Raw genomic sequence first — 20,077 nt, forward strand, 5'->3', positions numbered from 1 at the left:
AGCTCGTTCTTGGAAAGATCGCACCGAGAGGGGAAAAAAAGTTGCAATTGTGGTTTCGTCCCAGGCCCCTTGAAACAATCGAAAAGGGTTGTTTTACTTGTTTTTCTGTACTTTAGTGCACTTACGGGCCCTCAGAAGCATTCTTGCGTGTCACGTCAGGCACCTACTGCAGATATTCCTCACCTTTTTTTAAACAATTTAACAATCTGCTTACATTGTCACACAAACACACGCAGAGCGGCTTCTCGCTGAAATGACTAATGCGTCAGCCGGGCCCTCAGGCGTGCTGCGAATCCTGCTTTTAACCACATTCCTCATAACTGTCCCTTTGACAAAAACAGCGTTCGGGGAGGATCGCTCCGAGGCAGTGATGAAGGGCAACGGGGAAACAAATTAACAATGGAGAGGAGGAGCAGGGGAAGGTGGGTGGAAGATGAAGAGCGGAGCAGAAAGAAGGGTGTTGATTGACAGAGGAGAAGAAAACAGCCTGACAGAAAACAGGCCAGAGGGTGTCCCGGGTGAGCCACCGTGTCAGGTGAAGAGAAAATGAGGTTATGTATCTAATCCATGCATGTAAACACACATTTACAGTATTTCCTCCATGTCTGATGACCCACTTACACTACCACCGTCACCTTTCTCTTCCCCTTTGCATGTCTTTGACCTCCCTCTCTCTCTTTCTCTCTGTCTCTTCCCTCTCTCATACCTCCACCGTGATGTAACTCTCTCTCACAAACATGTTTTCTTGACTCTGCCGCTCGCACAGAGGCTCCATTCATGCAGAGATATTTTCTGTGCTTTGCATCTTTTTTACACAAGAGCACAAATACGTAGCCGCTGCACCTGCCGGGCCTGCCGTAGCCAATACGCCCTTTATTTATGTAAGAGGACTCTTGTTATGGGTAAGGCCACCCCAAAACACGCTGCCTGACACGCTACATAAAAATAGAGGAGGGAGAAAATGCTGGGCTGTTGTTTTTCCTCTATTAACATAGACTGAGATGAGCATAGAATATAAACAGGTTTTTTTTACAGTGCACACAGTAGGCTAGAGGCTCTTCCTCTCGCTCGCTCTCTCTCTCTCTATTGAGCACACACACTTCTGTGTACACACACCAACGCATGCTCTCCAATCAAAACTTTCACGCTGAGAGGCAGCAACTGGTCAACAGGATATGAAACCTTCCTCTCTGCTTTCTTTTTTTCTCTTTTCTTTTTCATGTCAGAATTGACCTTTCCCCTACTTTTTGCCTTTTCTGCACTAAAGCTCGCTCTCGGCCTCTCGTGTGAGGGTTTCTGCCATGTTTGTGGTCAGCCCGGGTTTGTTTGGTTGACTTTTTGAGCCTGTGGCATTCATCTCGAACAGCACTAAAAGCAGCACCCTCCCTTGGACAAGCTGCGTTTCACTCAGGACGTCTTGGCCTGAGAAACTTTCCATTTCTGCGCTGTAACTCTGCGCAGACTTGCAGATAATCAGTGTCCAGCTCATTTGCTTTATGGGTTATGGCTGAGTCATTCCCATGTACTCGGTGAAAGGTGTTCACTCGCCGGTGCTCACACTGAGCCTCACCACCCGCCCTCCCTCCTTACTGGTGTTAGTGGAAGGGAAGATGACCATCTGCTGCCCCAGTTGCCCAGTGACTGGACAACAGCCTTCCCTTATGGCACAGTTCCACTGTCCATTGTCTGCTTGAGACTCTGAGTGTGTGTGTGCGTGTGCGAGCGGGTGCATTGCATTTAACGTGTGAGAGGGCTTGTGTGATTGCCTTTTATGTGTGAGTGTTGAGGTTTGTCTTAATCTGTCTTTGTGTGTGTATGTGTGTGTGTGTGTGTGTGTGTGTGTGTGTGGCTCTGCAGTTAATGTCTGTGTGTCTACCTCAAGGAGAGCCAAGTATTGTGTGAAGCTTTCCTGTGGGAGTCCCGTGGAGAACGCACCCTCACCCAGCCGGACGGTCCTCTGTGCACTGTGAGCTGACTGGAACTTACAGTCGGGTTAGTGGAGGGTCAGAGATTTATAAGGCTATAGGTCAAATCTCTGCTCAGGTGCACCAAGAGAGCAGATTTCCTCTCCAGACATGTGCACGATCGCACACAGACAACAACACACATGCAAGCACACTATTGTTGTGGATCACACGGCTCATCGTTAGGCTTCATGAACAAGGAGGGAAAACTAGTGTGTAGAAGGTGAGAGGTACAGGTCAAGGCCGAACAGTCTGAGCAGAGCACAAGGAGATTTTAGTCTTTCTAATTGAAAGCTGAACCTAAAAAGTAAATATCTCAAGAGTCTTGAGAGCTTCCTGCGTGCCATGTGGAGTCTCGGCAGGATGTGGACAGACGGACAGACGGTGCCCCAGGTGAGAGCACAGTGTGAGGACCAGAGGAGGTCGTCGGGATAGCTCACTGTTCATGTTTTGTTGAGCCGCTGTGGCTAACCACACATTTTGCTCCCAACAGGACAGTATACATTAATCGTCTAATAATGAAACGCAATCAGGTTTGCGTAGGAAAAAAAACCCATTCAGCAAATGCAGTCTTATGCACACCCCTTCAAATAAAGTGTGACCAATGCATCTTTATCTTTGTGACCTCAGGAAGGTAACACACTGTGCTTAGTGTGTTTTTTCTCCTTCCTCCCATTTGAAATCAGGTGCAGGAGTTTAATTTTTCTGATCACACATTTCTGTCTGTCTGTATTTAGCTCGTGTGATTTGAAGCAGCGTAGGTGTTGTTTGCTGTTTTTCTCACCCTGTTTCCATTTCTGTCTTGTCTCTTATTCCCCCTCCTTCCTGTTGCACGCTCTGCCTCTCTCACACACACATACAGGTGATGGGGGACTGTGCTGAGCTCAGTTACTCATTATCCTCCATCCAGTCCTGTCAGTTAGCTGCCTGCTCTTCCACTGCTCGCCTTGGCAGCGGAATGGCAGCAATCTGAGAGCTGTGATCATGAGGCTGAACTTTTCCTCCCAGACATTTAGCGAGGAAAACAAGCCCGGAGCAATGCTTTTTTTTTTTTTCTTTGCCGCTTAACTGAAAGAATGTTGCAACAGTTTTCTCAATGGTGCTTAAAGCGCGCACCACATACAAGACATACATTTATGGGTGACAAAAATTTATGAGGAGCTCTGTGATTGAAGCCAAATGCCTGTGTGGGTCAAAATGTTTTTGGGCTCCACTTATTCGTGTTTTATTACCTTTTCACCATGAGCTCTGCCTTTATTGCATAATAATGTTCTGTAGATTGAGCAAAAACGCTGGCAGGGAGAATGGAGGTTGACGAATGCTCCTGAGGAAAGCAGGGGGATCGGGGAGATTTGTGGAGTGGTGCTGAGCCATGCTGCTTTGGTTTTTTTTTTTTTTAGGTGTGTGTATGTGTGTGTTTGTATGGGAAACCTGATAGAAATCAGATTTGGCAGAGCCATTATCCCCTTTAGACTTCAACAGTAGGCCTACACTGCGCTGTGGCCGCCACTAATCCCATAATGGGCTGACTCTGCACTGAAGCCGCACAAATACTGGTCCCCTTGGTGAAAACTGTGACAGCGGGTTTGTTTCTGTTAATGCTCCCCGTGTATGTGCTCTACATTACAGTGTGCGCATTAGTTGTGTGTCGTGCGTGTGTGTGCCTCCTCAGGTGAGTGGGCACAGATAGGTAATCTAGTGTACAGAGTCATCGATTTTCCTGGTGCACAGGAAGTGGCTGGTTATTGATTCTCAGGGACAATGATGTCACTCCAGGTGGTGAGGGGTGTTTACTTATCCATGATAAGGTCCGAGGCCCTTTCTCTCCACACACTGATCAAATAATCTTCTCCCTCTGTCCTCTTACCTTTTATCACTCTTCTATCATCACTCTTTCCACCCCCAGCCCCCCCCCCCCTTTTCATTCGTTGTGAATGCCCTCTTTAACCCCCACATCCCTTATGTGTGACATAATCGCTTACGAGGGACGTCACTTAGCAAAGTCATGAAACTGGCCAGATTTGTAGTCTACAAGGGTAAGAATACACTGTATGACCCGTTTAAGTTCATTTCAACCTGTGTTTGATACATGTGCATAAAGTCTGAAATTTGATTATGAAACAGCATTAAAGAGCCACAGTCTTGTTCGACAGACCTTTTCCATCTCTTTGCACTTAAGGGGCCCTTTTATCTTTATCTTTAATCACAAAACGTTACTTCTTCTTTCATTCTTGTCTTTTTTTCTTCCTCTTCCTCAACATAATGTGGACTCTCGCAAGCTTCCAACACCACAGACTCAGTCCAGCCGCAGGGCCAGTTTAGCCGAGTACCATGCACCATCACTGCTTATCTACTTACTGATGGGTTAATTACTTTTTATCAAGCATGACACCAATGGGAACACTGTCCGACCTCCTGACAGAGTTAACACAACGGTATCTGCCGATTTGGGTTATGTAAGGCCGTCAGCAGGTCACCTGTACACCTGTTTGTAACAGGTATGAAGAATTCAAATCAAAATGAAAATGAAATGAAATCGATAACTTAAATATTTCAAAAATGATCTTTTACTTGCAGCATGGATTGATAAATCGACTAATATTATTTGTCCTGACACTCAGTAATACAGTCACCACAGTAATATAATCAGCGAATGCTACGTTTGGCAGAAGTCGATTTACCTCCTGATTATATCTGACACTTAAAAGTTAGTGAGATTTTTGAATCGGACTTGAGTTCACAAAGGGAATGATATACAGAAGAGTTTTCAGCCGTTGGTTTGTTCTTGTCAGGCCTGTAATTGATTAACCACAGAGCAAATATGTCCGGCACTACCTGTGGCATGAGACGGAGACGCACGCGCGCACACACACACACACACACACACACACACACACACACACACACACACACACACACACACACACACACACACACGCACACTCTCTCTCTCTCTCTCTCTCTCGCTCTCTCTCCTCTCTTTGGGTTATGAGCTCCATGGTGAGTTTGTAAAAGTGAAGAACCAGCACTATACATTAACCTGGTGCATTTTTAAAGGGAGACTTAAAAATGTTTAAGCTAGATTAATTTTTAAAATAACATAACCCAGAAGCACAGATATTGTGTCATAAGAGTGTCCTATGTTTTTCTCAGCGTGCAGCTTTTGCTAATCAAGCAAACACAGCATGTAAGCATGAAAAATGGAAACTTGTACAATATCTCTAAATGTAGAGTATATTTTGCCAATAAAAATGGCTTAGTCAACATATCAGGTGATGCTTTCTAAAAGCTGTATTCAGATATAGATCAGATTTAATTATTCTAATAATTTATTTGTCGTTTTTATTATATTCGACTTAAATTTCCTGCGAGACAGACGAATGACTCGGCTCGCACTCTTTGCGAAACCAGTCGGATGTATGGACATATTTTAGGCCCGGAATATAATGTGCTTATCTAAGCATTTTTCCACTGTTGTTTTGGACAGTACAAACTCATGACCTCATGTCATGTGCTCGCAATTTCGTAATTGAGGAACTTGCTGGGTATATTCTCAAGAGGACAGCAGGCATGCACATGTACTATGAGTTTGTATATGTTGGTGCTTGTCCCTCTTGTGTTTGCACACACGAGTCTGCTGGCTTCACTGTGTGTGTTTTCTGTACTACAGCTGTGTGAAGTCTAATAGTCTATTAGTCTACTGTTATTCAGACTTCTCACACCCTTGACTGGCTGGGTCGATTCCTGTAAGCTGGAGTTTTGAGTGTTGCTGTAAAGTATTAAGCTGGTGGAACTTGGAGGGAAAACCAGCTCATATTGCTCACATATTAATATATATAACTTGTATTTAGTCCCTGTAGAACATGAAAAGTCCCTATAGTGTATAAGGAGACCCACGCCATGAAATTCACATGAACATATGGGCATATGACATACAAATGTGTTGCTAAACCCCTTCCTGAATCGTGATTGTCCAGTCGGAGCTTAACAACAATAACAAGGCACAACAGGCCTAGCCATGCTTTGGGTTTGTCCGCATGTTAGAGAGCTTCCTATGCAGAGAAATACTCCACATTTAAAGAGTTTGGAAGACAGTCTCTTTTTCATAAACCTTTCCAAAACCAAAAATGAGTAACAAAAACACAAGTGTAAGGAAAGGATTGAGCTGTGTGTTCATCTGCTCTTATGTAAATTGCTCTCGTTAGCATGTGGCTATCCATTTTACCTCTCTCAGCTGTCCTAATCTGGCGATAACTGAGGACAATTTCACACTACACTGGTTTGTTGGGCGACGGGTTGAGAGCCAAAAAGTACTTGTTCACAATAGGACATCCACTGTGTTATTTTTCCCCACAAAATAGAAGCTGCTGTGTTGTGTGTATAGTGTGTGTGTATATGGTGTAAGGTGAGGTAACATTAGCAGGTTTGTCCTGTTCTTTATTAGATATGGGGAAGATTACACTCCAGCAGGCCCAGCCAAACTTATTATGAAGATAGCGTTACAGTTTGCCAAACAACTTAGTTAGTCCTCACCCTGAAAGCCAATCTTACATTTCCCTTATCACACTTACATACTGAGCCTTACTGGCTCCACCCTGCCATGCAAGAACAAACTGCTCCTTTATTTCCACGTTCGTGTATGTTTCCATGGATCTTCGGCTGGTATGTTGACGGATGTTGTTTTTGTTTTTGTTGTCAGTCTTTTGGCATTAGTTCAGGTATGTAGCCATCAAGTGCATATTTATGACCCATTAAGAATGAGTTAGCCTTCAAATTACAAAGACAGCCAGAGGCATAATTTTCAACCACCTCATGGAGCTATTGTTAGCTTAATTAGCTAACTAGCCACAGCTGATTAAATAGGCTAGCAATAGTTGTCAGTTCAGCAGAAAAATTGATGGTCGCTGGCTAGAAATGAGAGGCCTGCGTTTGTCTACTTCTGGTTTTTTTGTTTTTTTAAAAAGGATTATTAAGGATTTTGAGCGTAAATCTGGCACCATTATCGTTGTAAGCTACATGTGTGCAATGGAGAAGGGAAAAGTGTCGCAGCAAGTCATAAGAGGGGCAGAGCTTCGCAAATTGTCAATTTTAACTTCAGGGACTAAACTTGATCTATATTATTACATAGAAAATGCACTTCCTTTATCTTATATTGCATCTGGATGAGATCTAAGTCACCATTGGGAATCAGTAATCGCTAACGAAGGCGGTGAAAATGTTAATAGAATAACATTTTTTTTTACTTTAAATTAGGATTTCCACCTTCACTCTTTGCCGTATTTCATCTGTCTCTGCTGTTCAATGTCAAACGAGGCATCAACGCCTCAAAATAATCTCTAGAATTGCTGGAAATGCAGAGTTAGCGACAACGGCTGAGGGGACGGCGACCAAGGTGATCGGGTTTCCACCTAATCAAACAGACATTTCATAAACGATTAAACATTAATGGGGCAGCCGCCATGACGTCGCACTCAAATGAGGTTCTGCCGGCTATTTTGTTCTGCCATTCAGTACCGGGGCTCATTGCCTATTAATGAAGTAATAGGACACGGTCAGAATGGTTCTGAGGGCGAACGATTAGGCCATATCACTTCCTCCCCCCTTAAAGTACAGCGGTATCACATCCACTCTTTGCAATCAAAACGCATCCTGGTGAAGGTTACAGATTGAGAGGACAGATAGTGGAAAAGAGGGCAGAAGTGAAACCGGCGTCGGCAGCAGACATGAGCGCAGATTAATGCAGAGTGCAATGGTTTCTAATCTTTGCTGTAGCCTCTGTGATGTATTACATCAGACTTTATCAGAGTCTGTCTGCTGTCTAAGCTGGTACACCTCACGCCGGATCACTGCACTCAGGACTGTCAACCTTTCTTGTGCTATTATTTATAAAAAAGAGTTCATTGACCTGTGTGTTTTCTATGAGCAGCTCCATAGAGAAGATAAAACTTTGTTTATCAGGCTCAGTGGCTCATCAAGTGGCTCATCAGCCGCTGATTCAAACCAGCCACTTTGCTAACAAGCTGGGAGTGTCATGTGCTAGAAGCTGCTGTTGTGTGCTTGATGTTTATTGGTTGGTTTGGGAATAAATCATCTCCTTTCTGTATGTGCACAGAAACAGGTGAAGCCTCAGATCTTTTGTGCTGGCTTTACAATGCCCATTAAGAATTATAGGGTGATGATCAACAACTTTTTGGCCCTGTTCCCAGCGACATGAGTCATTTTTTGCTCAGTCAGCAGAGCCGAGGTCTTGTCAGTAAGAGAGAGAGAGGGAGAGAAAACAGCTGTGCATGCCAGGAGGCACACAGCAGCGTCAGACCAGAGGGGCTGTTTTCTTTGGGGCTGTTAGAGTCCCGATGCTGGTATAGCTTCAGCTTTCAGCCCCATGTTTCTGGATAACATGAGTAGTAAAGATAAGCCTGCCTTACACCGTGCATTTGTCTTCAGGATGTAAAAACTTTGAAAGAGTTTTGTCTCCTGAACTTTGGGCGGCACCTTTGGACTTGTCTCCCATGTTTCCCATCGGTAAACTCAATAAAGAGGGGGGAGTCAAAGGTCAGCGGCGGGTTGTTATAAAGCAAAGAGAGAGACTGTAGAGACTAAAGAGGACAGGTGAAGCAAAACGGTGGGATGTTCATTGATTTGTGGTGGCTGTGTGGTATCAAGCTAAAGATAGCAGGGGAAGGGTTGGTATTTTCTGTTTTTCTATGGGATCTTTTCTGTTGGAGCCTGTTGTATTGTGACAGCTGCCCTCTCCCTGTTAGAATAACATCCCCGGGAACTCACTCTTCCTCACGTGCACACAGGGGTTGCAGGCCAACGCCTTTCCCCTGGATTGTAGCCTGTATAGATTATTTAGGGAATTGTGTATATGCATGTACGCGTGTCAGTATAAAGTCATAAAAGAGACGGTATTTGTCCCAGATACCTCTTTCCCTCTTGATCTGTCGTTTTTCCCCCCCTCTTTTCCGTGTTCTCCCTGAGGTCTCTGCAGTTCCTCCGCTTTTCATGGAATCCAGGGAACGCCGCTTCCTCCCAGTGTTGGTGTGCGCTGGTCCTGGACCCGCTGGTCTGGGGGGCACGCCTCTCCTCTCAGGAAAGCCGGCGCTCGGCGAGACCGCTCCACTCTGATAGCCTGCCAGAATACACACAGATCAGAGAAGAGGCGACTGGGAAAAGAAGAAAAGGGACCAAGTGTCGCTTAAAGAGGGCCAAGAGGCAACTCTGGTCCACTTAATTCCCACATTGATTCAACTTTGACTCATAAGTCTTAACATCTAATGACAGTTACGGTTAAAATTGCACTACATGTAATCCCCGCTTCTTCTGGAGCTCATGATCAACAGGTTCTGACAGCTTAGCTCCAGTTTTAAAGGCTGGTTACTGCTGTGTCTGCAGGTTGTTGCCTGTTGGACAGGTAAGGGTTAACCCTCCAGTTTGCTTTGGTTAAATCCTCAGTGATGGATGAACAGGCTCCAACCTAGAGCTGTGTTTGAAGAGTGGGATGGAGGATACCCTCTTAGTCTGCAGTTTTCACTCTTTGACTGACTGAGTTTAAAACTGTCTCGTATCCGTCAATCTGCTATATTTAAATGTATTGATTTACTCCATTACTGTTGAAAACAACCACAGCAGGTTTCAGGGCAATCTGTTTACACAAGGACCAAAAAAAAAAGTCTTAAGTTGTTTTTCTTCCCATCAGAGCTGCTGTTGTGAGCCTCTGAGCTAAGTTGAACCATGTGGTTTTGTGTTTGCTGTGAAGTTAGAAGACTTTTGTTCTGGCTCTTTTGGTCAGAGAAACTCAAACGGGCAAAAGTTATAAGTGTGCAAACAGATCAGTAAAAGTGAATTACTTTCTATGAAACAGACCAGATTCGTTTGCTCGGTGAACTTCATACCTCGGCAGAACTTTTTTTTTTCTATTTTCCCTTTTTGTTTTTTCAGAGAAACAAGAGAGGCAGCGAGAGAGAGCAGAGAAGATTGGTTCCTGCAACTGTTGAGCTGCCCTGTGATTGGTGGAAGCCTGTTGCTAGGCTTATGTCAGCGTTCGAGAGTTTTCTGCTTCCTCTCCTCTGTGCACTGATAGGTTGCGTTTGAACTGGTCTGGTGGACTTCTGCCACTTGTTGAACATCCCCTCAGCTTTTGCGGTTCCCTTGTGTCTTACTGCATGAGAAAACACAGCAGCCGCAGCGCTCAGACACATATGTGCAGAGTTTACGCCTGGCACGGCTTCCTCTCTCTGTTTTTTAATCTTATTAACTTTTATCATCCTCTTTATTGGTTTGAAGCTGTTGTTAATTCTGCTCCGCACTCATAAAGGAAAAACAAGTGCTTTAGTGAGCATTAGAGAAAGTAGCTGCCATACTTTTCTTTACTTATAAAGAACCGGTTCCTGACAGCAGACAGTTAGATCTTAATGAAACAGCTCCAACTAATTGTTTGTTCCAGATTTAGCATCCACTTTTGCACCACTTTGTACAGCAATATAATTTCTATCCTCATAAATTTGCTGTAAAATGTTCTAACATGCCAGCAGTTGTATGTGAACTATTTGTTTACTGGTGTACTTGTACCTTAAATTCCTCAGTGGCAGTGGCCGCGGAGTGTATTTCATGCTCTGGTGAGTGATACTGCGTTTTGAGTGTGGGACGCCTTGTAAACTTGATGGCTGTTGGCTGTAGTTTGCTTATTCATGAAGCTCAGAGACAGCGGTCAGCTCGGATTTAAGCAAGAAACCGGATGCCAAAATTCCAATAAGTTAAAACAAAAAAAAAAAGTGGAGGTGGAAAAAAGTCAAAATATCCAGAGACTTCTCAAACTACCCCTGCAGCACAATACACTCCTGTGCTATCTATCAACTGTCCACACCTGCCTCTATGAAATGTGCGTAAGATAAGCTGGTGCTCTCGTGCACAACGTAGGCATTAAGTTTCTTAGGCCGCTGGTTCGTGCATTAAAGGGAGCCTGTGTCACCGTGTGGCCACAAGAAGCAATTATGGGATAATGCTAAATGCTACAATGTCATGTTAGACGAGCACAAGCTAACGTTAGCCATCATAAGCTACTGGTCATACCAGCCAAAACCTCTGAGTGCACTGAATTGAGCGGGGGGATTTATTTCTCATATTCAGCTTTTAATTAGTGAAAGGAGGATTGTGTTATTTCTTCTTTGTCATTGTGCTTTAAAGAAGCTCCAGCTGGGTGAAAATGGGGTTTAAGTATCCATGACTGAGCAGAAGACAGCCTCTTATGATGTTTTTGTAAAAAACAAATCAGAACAATATTCCTTGCTATTACTTTTAATGGGATTTTTTTTATTACCATTAGTTTAGGACTTGTGGAAATGTGTTCATTGTTCAGGCCTTTCCGCCAACAGATCACTATCTGATGATACACACTGTTAAAACAAATCTGAGATGATTCCTGTTGCTTCCAGGAGCCTTTCCTCCGCCCAGTGTTATCCTAACCCCTGTACTCCAAACGCCCAACACACACACACTCACACACACGGTTACATCTCCAGGGTGGCACGGTGGCTTCCTGTAGCGAAAAGGTCACTGCCTTATCAGCAACAACCGCTAATCAGCCTCTCAGCCACTGTGTTTTATTTGAAAGAGCTACTAACAAAGAGCCTGCATGCTAATTCATTGAAGCGTGATCATGACAAGCATGTTCGGAGTGCTTCATTTGATCGGATGTAGTTTGCAGCCATCAGCCATGTAAGAAAAGCCATTTCGATTCACTGTAGGCGACATCAAATAACCGATGCGCTTTGAAGATTTAGGTCTGCAGATTCCCCGGAGACACCTGCGCTGTGGTTTTTTTTTGTATGTCACAATGTGTTCTGAAACAGCCTCAGGAGACACCCCAGAACATGCAAAGTCTTACAGATTATAGTACAAGCCAGGTTATACTTTGAGGTCTTCAGTCAAATATCTTGTCATGTTTTCGTAGCTGTACAAGAACCTCAACTCAAGGTGAACTTACTAGCTTTTTCTGGCGCTTTCTGAATCATTGCAGAGCATTTATGATACTATATGGAGGTTTAGTGTTTAATTCAGCTCCGGGTACCAACGGCAAGCATGCGGCTGATTATGATTTGGACCAAAGACGCTGAACAGCCTCCATCTAAGAAGGAGCATATATGTCTGGATCAGTGCACTCACACAGATACTCCTGATGTGAGCACAGTGAAGCCTCACAGAGTAGTCAGTGCGTGCGCTTTGACAATAGTGTTTGGCCCTGTCCGCGAGGCCGGACCCCCGAGCCTAAGCGCTTTTATGTGAAAAGGTTTGGTGTGTCGTAAGCCCTAACGCTGACCAGCCTCTTCTGCAGCTTTGCTGAGCCATGGGGCTGCCCTGGGAGTGCTGACTCCAGCCCTGGGAACATGTTTACCGCTGCCCTGCACCCCATCCTGCCTGTGGCAACAGGAGAGGGACTGGGGGTGGGGGGGGGTGGCTTGATCCACACAATGAACCTGCTGAATACTGTGCTATCCTGCTATCAGTACTGGGGACTTGCAGCCGGTTGCCGAACTGCCCGGACAGGCTCTTGATCTGAGCGCACAGGGGCAGACTTGTCTTTTCTTGGCATCCATTCATCATCTCCTCATCATTACTAACTTAAACTTGCTTGTCAGCTTTTTATTGGATATCCCTTCACAGTTCGCCCACACACTTTGATAGCCAAATTTGCTGGTGGGAGGAAGAACTGAAACAAAGATGGTATCTCGCAAAATTTAAGACTAACAATCCAAACTATTGTGTAGCTTTCCTCCCCTTCAAATTTTGTCTTTGTGAAAGGTCAGAAAAGAAAAGTCCTCTGTGTTTTGCTTGGGAAACATGTTATTTTGAAATCTCACACAGAAACATGACGCACAGATGTGCATGCGTGTGTCTGTGGACACACTGGCCAGTATGTGGATGCTTTTGTAATGTGGTTGCCGGCAATCCACAGAGGAAACAACACTTGACTCGCATGTGCTTTTACATGAAAATACAACTGCTCCTCTGTTGTTTGCCTGAAATTAGAGACAAATATAACGCTTCTGGTGAAATTCATTTCCACATCGACAGACTTGTTTGGGTGATAGCGTGTGATTTATGATATGATACTGTGATAGAAATTTTGGAGAACACAATGTTGTTTTCCATAGATCTCATCTGACATAATTCTGAGTAATTATTGACTTTCCACCACCGTGGTGTGATAAACCAGCTGTATATTGTTCCAGTGAACATGTTATTGTCAAACTGGGATAAACAAAGCCATAAGAGCTGCCTTCCTTATCTCTGCTTCCTCCTGACTCCTTCAGCCTGGGCTGATTGGCGGAGGAATGGCATTATCTGTGGTCTGATAGGCTGCTCTACAAAGCCACTAACTGAAGGGCCGTTGTAGCTGCAGCAGGTCTGCAGCTATTCATCTCGCTGTGCACTGATGTTGATCTTTGCACAGCAGACCTTCAATTCCTTTGGCTCGGTGACCCCCCCCCCCCCCCCCCCCCCCCCCCCCATACACACACACACACACACACATACACATCCCCGTGCAGCAAGAAGCCAATAGGGGGACTTGCTGCTGCATGCAAGAGCTGGCTGTGGGTTGTTGTTGTTTTCATTGAATGCAGATTACACAGATGAACACACAGATGCCTTTTCCAGCTATGTTTGGCAGTGTTACAGAAAACTATTTCCAGGAACCTTGCAGGGGGGTTTGTCCATACCATGATAATTGATTTAAGTATTGATGGGGGAGCCAAATCAGGCAGCGGCCACCTTGACTTGATTGTTGCCATTATTTAGCATACAGGGTGCAATGCATAGCTGCAAATGCAATCATGATCAATGGCAGCAGGGAACAAAAGAAGGAGAGAGAAGTGATGATGTTTTCTTAGAGGGGGGATTGTTCTCTCCACTCACGTTTAGGACCCCCCCTCCTCCTCCTCTTCACGGTTAGCTCCGCCCACACGTGCGAAAACACTCTCCCTCCGCCATTGGCTGCAGGGAGGCTGTTTTCGCCACCCGATTGGCCGCCGAGCACGTCAATCACACGAGCCTCGATTTATTTACCGAATGTATGCGCGAGAGAGGACGGTATTCTGCTTCAGGGCTGCAACAGCTGACTGCCGAGCACTTTACCCAGTGCCTCAAGGAACAAAGAGAGGAGGAAACAGCCATTCAGAATACGTTTTTTTTTATTTTCATTTTTTTATACCCTTAAAATAATCAAAGTGCAGCGAGGACGCGAGATGAGGCACGCGGTCGCACCGGCAGAAAACGTGGAAAATAATTCTTTTGCAGTGACAAACCTGTTAAAGATATGTACCCATTGTGAGCGGCTAGGCAAAAAGGTAAGGGGAAGAAAAAAAAAGGATGAAAAATCGCTCTTTCTAAATGCATCGTCTCAATGTGACGTTGGGGTTGAAAGAAAAAGAAACTGGTGTCACATTGTCGGTGTTTTGAGGCGACGTTGTTGCTTTGAGACAACAAGCTGCAGTGCAGTCTTTTGTGCAGAAGGCTTGTTTACGAAGAGTTTGTGGTCATCGGGCATCAAATCGGCCCTGGCTTTGTTGTCTTTTCTGATTTCGCCCCTAAAGAAGAAGACGTGTTAATGACACGTTCAAAGACGTCTCGTTAACCCGATGTCATTTCTCAATAATAACGCATTTCGTGCTCATTCATTCATCCGCTCCGCTGTGCGCTGCGGGACGGTGTCCGCTTGTGGACATGTCTCGACAAGCAGCGGAAAGTTACTGGACATAATCCAGGCGATGTAAAGGTGTCTGCTGTGTTTTACTGATCCGTGATTGCAAAGCGTCTTGTGTGTTGTGTGTTTAGTCCCGCATTAATTCATTAATTCAGCGTCAGGGTTTAATTTTATATCGTTTTCGTGTGACACTGCAAAAAGCTGGATGTTGCTTGTAAGATGGAGAAAACCTGGAATCGCGCATTCATTGCAGTTTCCTCTGCAATTGAACAAACTTCTTACAGCTTTTCTGGTGTCACACAGACAAAGCGGCTCTGATTTGTCACCCTGGTGAAGCAGTGAAGTGACAGTAGAGGGTCTGCATGAGAAATGAGAAGTGCTGGTCTGAGGCACGCTGTGCGCTGAGCTTCTCCTCTGCCTTCCTCTGGTATTTAAACTGCATGTTTTGCTCTTTTTTTGTCCCGCAGGACTTGGGAGTGAGGATCCCGAGACCCTTAGGTAACGGACCAAGCAGATTTATCCCTGAAAAAGAGGTAAGAGGCAGTCTGTAATCTCACAACAGACTTTTGTCTCAGTTACATACTGGATATTTTTGTAATGACTTTTTTTTCTGCTAGATTCTCAAAGTCAGTAAAGTGGACACCCGGACACAGTCGATATTTGAGGATGCGTTTGCAGCCCTCGGTCGCCTCGACAACATTTCTGTGGTGATGGGCTTCCACCCACAGTACCTGGAGAGCTTCCTCCGGACGCAGCACTACCTGCTGCAGATGGATGGGCCCCTGTCTTTGCACTACCGACACTACATCGGCATCATGGTACGATCGCGTCCAACCCCTGAATTCTCAAAACCACGTCTCATTTAACTGTTAATATGTCTGGTCTATGAATGTCTCATGTTTAGTATCTCGTCCTCCTCTGATCCTGCAGGCGGCAGCTAGACACCAGTGTTCCTATTTGGTCAACCTGCACGTGAACGACTTCCTTCAGGTCGGGGGCGATCCCAAGTGGCTGAACGGTCTGGACGAAGCCCCGCGGAAGCTGCAGCAGCTTGGAGAGCTCAACAAAATCCTGGCCCACCGACCCTGGCTGCTCACCAAGGAGCACATCGAGGTGAGATGATGGGCATGGTGAGGAGGGTGGATGTGGACATGAGAAGTCTTGTGTAATAGGCTGAGATAATGGGTGGAGGCTGGACTTTGGAGTTGTGCCGTTAGAGGTGTAGTGATGAGGACGAGGACTCGCCATTTATTTCCCTTTGTTTATTTTCCCAGCGCCTTCTGAAGGCAGAGGAACACAGCTGGTCCCTCGCGGAGCTGATCCACGCCGTGGTCCTCCTCACACACTACCACTCCCTCGCCTCGTTCACCTTCGGCTGCGGCATCACGCCCGAGATTCACTGCGACGGCGGACACACTTTCAGACCCCCCTCCCTCAGCCAGTACTGCGTCTGTGACATTGCCAATGGCAATGGTCATGCTAATCACCATGATGATCAGCTTGGCAACCAGGTGAGTGGAGAAGGACGATGTGTGTGCGTGTGTGTGCGTGCAGGATTAAAGTGAATGTTTTCTCACTTGTGTGTGAAGCAGGAGGTTCAAACCCTGCACTTAACATCCTGTGTGTGCTAAGATGCAAAGAAATTCCCCACCACGCTTCTCGTACAACTCTTTCCTGACTGTAGTTCCCCCTCTTTTCTATAGGAGATGTGCGGTGAGGTGGAGGTGCTGATGGAGCGCATGAAGCAGCTGCAAGAGTGCCGCGACGACGAGGAGGCGAGCCAGGAGGAGATGGCAACTCGCTTTGAGAGGGAGAAGACGGAGAGCATGCTGGTGGTCACAGCAGAGGATGATGAGTGCGCCCCCTCCCGAGACATCTCCCGACACTTTGAGGACCCCAGCTACGGCTACAAGGACTTCTCCAGGAGGGGGGAACACGTGCCCACGTTCAGAGTGCAGGTAGAGGTCAAACGCAGGCTGAATACAGAGTTCAGTATCCTGAAAAAGACGGTCTGTGTGACTGATATTCACATCTTGTTTCTCTTTTTTCTCTAGGACTACAGCTGGGAGGATCACGGCTTCTCTTTGGTAAACAGACTGTACCCTGACGTTGGTCAAATGCTGGACGAGAAGTTCCAGATGGCCTACAATCTGACCTACAACACCATGGCAACACACAAAGATGTGGACACCAGCATGCTGCGCAGGGCCATCTGGAACTACATCCACTGTATGTTCGGCATCAGGTCAGTGGCCGGAAACTTTGCCTGGTTGTGTGATGTAACCTTTATTTTGTAATGTGTGCCGTTACGCTCAATCGGCACTGTTGCCTATGTTTCCTAACACTGTATTTCTCTGTATTCCTCAGGTATGATGACTACGATTACGGGGAGATAAACCAGCTTCTGGACCGTAGCTTTAAGATCTATATTAAGACCATGGTGTGTAGTCCTGAGAAGACCACCAAACGAATGTATGAGAGTTTCTGGAGGCAGTTTCAGCACTCCGAGAAGGTAAGATCCTGATCTCCTCTGCTGGTTTGAGCTCTAGCAGCTATTTTAATGAATGTGCCGTGTTTAATAACCCTCTCTTTTCTCCCGCAGGTCCACGTTAATCTGCTTCTTATGGAAGCGCGAATGCAGGCAGAACTGTTATACGCTCTGAGAGCGATCACCCGCTACATGACATGAAGTGCTTTTGGCGTTTTTATCGTTGTCTTTTTACTGTCATTGTTGTTGCTCATTGTGGGACACTTCAAGTAGAAGAAAAAAAAAAAAAAGAAAATCAAAGGGGGGAGGGGGGATTCAACAAAAAAATGTGGAAGAGATGCGAGGAGCCCTGGGTTGTGACGGCGCTTGTTGGATGGATGTTGAGAGAGAGGATCAGAACAAAATGAAAGCAAGGAAGAAAAAAAAAGGACTTGAAGAAAGTCATCTCAAACTACAAGTGGATACACAAACTCAGTTCATGTTGCCTGCAGTGCCAAAACTGACCAAGAGAGGGCAGCCTGGAGCAGACTCCTGCTCTGCCTGGAGCTTTGTGGCAGGCCCGAGCACTGACACCTGAGGGAGGCATCCAGGACGAGTTTCAGTATTCCAGCACGCAGCGACGTTCGTTACCAGCCTCTTCTGTCTCCTGGTAGAGTGAAGACCCACCGAAAATCCCCAGAAAGCTGTGCGGCCAGAAACAGTCTGCACTTTGATTCTGTCGTCACTGTCATATCTGTTTAGTTTCTTTAATATCTTTTTCATTTTGTATTAAGGGAAGTGCATGTCGTCGTCGATGTGTTGCCGTTAGTGGTAACTGGAGGTGGAAGCATTGATTTTGGGCGTTTTTTTTTTTTTTTTTACGTGTGCCTGAACTATCCAGCACAGTGTGCATACGTGCTGATGCTGCTGCTCCCATGTTGTATTCAGCGGGGTCATATTGATCTCCAAATCACCCAAACCCCATTATACCCCCTAAGCCCCTATCCATTGGAAATCCACTGCATTACCCCCCTCCCTCCTGTCCTCTACCCCCATCCCAAATCTCAAATGTCAATGTAAGCTAATCCGAGGAGTGTGTGAAAAGCAGAGAGGTGTGGAGAGAAACTCAAAAGAACACTGTCTGAGCCCTTTTTGAGTTTGACTGTACAGGTGTGGATGACTTCTGTATTCATGATGACTGAGGTGTGGATGTTCTGTGTGTGCGTGCGTGTGTGGTTCACAGAAATGATGGAGAGAAAAAGTTTGTCGTAGAATTTCATGTGTCAAAAAAAAAAAAAAAGCGAGGCACTTTGAAGGAAAGACTTCTTGCTTCTGCTGTAGCTCTGTTTTTGTGAGATAACTGTGTATCATTTGTTGTTAATGATGATGTCTTTATTTTTCTGGTAATGGGGGGGGAGAAAAAAAAAAGCTAATCAAAAAGAAAGTTAGAAACCAGGTTTTCCAGGAGGGATTTGCTTCCGGTTGCCCTAAACCACACCTTATCTGTCTTCCGCTTATCCCAGCTGCCTGGTCACCCTAACACTTTCGAAGCTTTGGATTGTGAATTTTACCAGTAAATGAATACCTCTAGAAATCATAAGAAGTGCTCTTTGGTGAGCAGAGACTATTTCCGGGCTGCTGCGTTCCCATTGCTCGGGGACCCGGCTTGCCCACACAGGGCCGTCTGCGGTCGATAGCTGTCGAACGCAAAAGGTTGTAGCTGTGCTTATTTCCCTGCTGGGGAAGTCTAACCAGTGCAAAAGCAGCTTTTTTTTTATTTTGAACAGAGGCGTGAAACCTCTGCTGTTTTGTTTTTTGTTTACTAAAACCAGTTAAGTACTGCATTCTTCTGAGGGTGGATTGAGAGAATCAGACAGATGAATGAGTGACACCTTGAGGAGGAAGGTGATGATAAAGGAATGGTACATTTGGAAGTGGTTTGAGAGGAAGTGGAGGTTTTTTTTTTTCAAACTTCTAACTGATGTCAGTTACTGACACTTTTTTTATATAAAAGTATATGGAAAAGATGAAAAAAAAAATAAACGTATGATATTGAATTGTTGTGTATCATTCGTAGTTTTCTCCTAAACATTTCATTGCTTCATCAAAGTGATTGTATTCGACGTGGAGAGGCTGACAATTCAGGAATCAAACAGTCATAGCACGCGCACACTCGGTGTCGCCATCAGCTCACTTCCACTGCTCAGTTGCACAAGTGTAGGAGATCAGAAAACCAGTGATAATTAACATTGGTTTTATGCAAAGGATGACTCATGAAAAGACCTGGAGTGTCGTTCTATCACCTCATGTTCCAAAGTACACTCAGCTCTTTGATAATAAAGCTGACATCATCAACAGGAAAGCTGAACTCAGGGTCATAGTTCAGTTTGTCATCAGTACGGTCCAGGGACTTTCATGCGAATTTCATTTCACTGTACAAACTTGAGAACTGTATGACTCACAGGGAGCCAGATGCTGGTCCCTGTTCCTGTGGTGCGGTCCAGGTTTCTCTTTGCTCCTGACCGACGTTTGGATCGAGATGAGGGGGGATTCCTTGTGGGACGCCATACCTCTTTTTCCTGTTTGCCTCCACTGGGAAAAATCCTTCACTTCCCCGGTGATCTGTCTGAACTTCAGGGTCTTTCCCATCGAGGCCACGGCGGCCTGTCTGTCAATTCACAGTCACCAGGAGAAACTCAGTGTTATCCCACTGACCAAACTGCCTTCACTTTTCAGTGGCTTTCCCAGAGAGTACGTGGAATAGGAAACATGTATTAAGCAACCCTGAGATCAGCCAGCCAACTGTCGCTCATATCAACCTGATAAATTCCGTGTAGAGAACAATGTGTGTTATTAGCTCTGGCTAATGGTTTGTTAGGGGTTTTTGAAACATCGGCTTGTCTTGTGGTTGTTTTAAGGTCACTGCGGTGTGAAAACTGGGGG

General features: G+C 45.4%; 1 protein-coding gene across 2 annotated transcripts in view; it reads left to right on the forward strand.

Moving 5' to 3' along the window:
- The window catches only part of sesn1 (sestrin 1), a 53,047-nt gene extending 33,856 nt beyond the window's left edge, over positions 1–19,191 (forward strand). Inside the window, exons 1-9 of one of the 2 annotated variants that reach the window (XM_070987521.1) lie at positions 14,048–14,311; positions 15,135–15,200; positions 15,285–15,485; positions 15,598–15,780; positions 15,942–16,178; positions 16,371–16,625; positions 16,722–16,912; positions 17,035–17,179; positions 17,270–19,191. In XM_070987521.1, coding sequence (XP_070843622.1) covers positions 14,210–14,311; positions 15,135–15,200; positions 15,285–15,485; positions 15,598–15,780; positions 15,942–16,178; positions 16,371–16,625; positions 16,722–16,912; positions 17,035–17,179; positions 17,270–17,356 — 1,467 coding nt within the window. In that variant the 5' untranslated portion in view covers positions 14,048–14,209 and the 3' untranslated portion in view covers positions 17,357–19,191. Of the gene's footprint in view, positions 1–14,047; positions 14,312–15,134; positions 15,201–15,284; positions 15,486–15,597; positions 15,781–15,941; positions 16,179–16,370; positions 16,626–16,721; positions 16,913–17,034; positions 17,180–17,269 lie in introns of those variants that run through there. The other variant, XM_070987520.1, reaches the window with a different exon arrangement.
- The last annotated feature ends 886 nt before the right edge of the window (positions 19,192–20,077 follow it).

Source organism: Chaetodon trifascialis, chromosome 19, assembly GCF_039877785.1.
Source record: "Chaetodon trifascialis isolate fChaTrf1 chromosome 19, fChaTrf1.hap1, whole genome shotgun sequence".
In the NCBI taxonomy this organism is placed as follows: Eukaryota; Metazoa; Chordata; class Actinopteri; order Chaetodontiformes; family Chaetodontidae; genus Chaetodon; species Chaetodon trifascialis.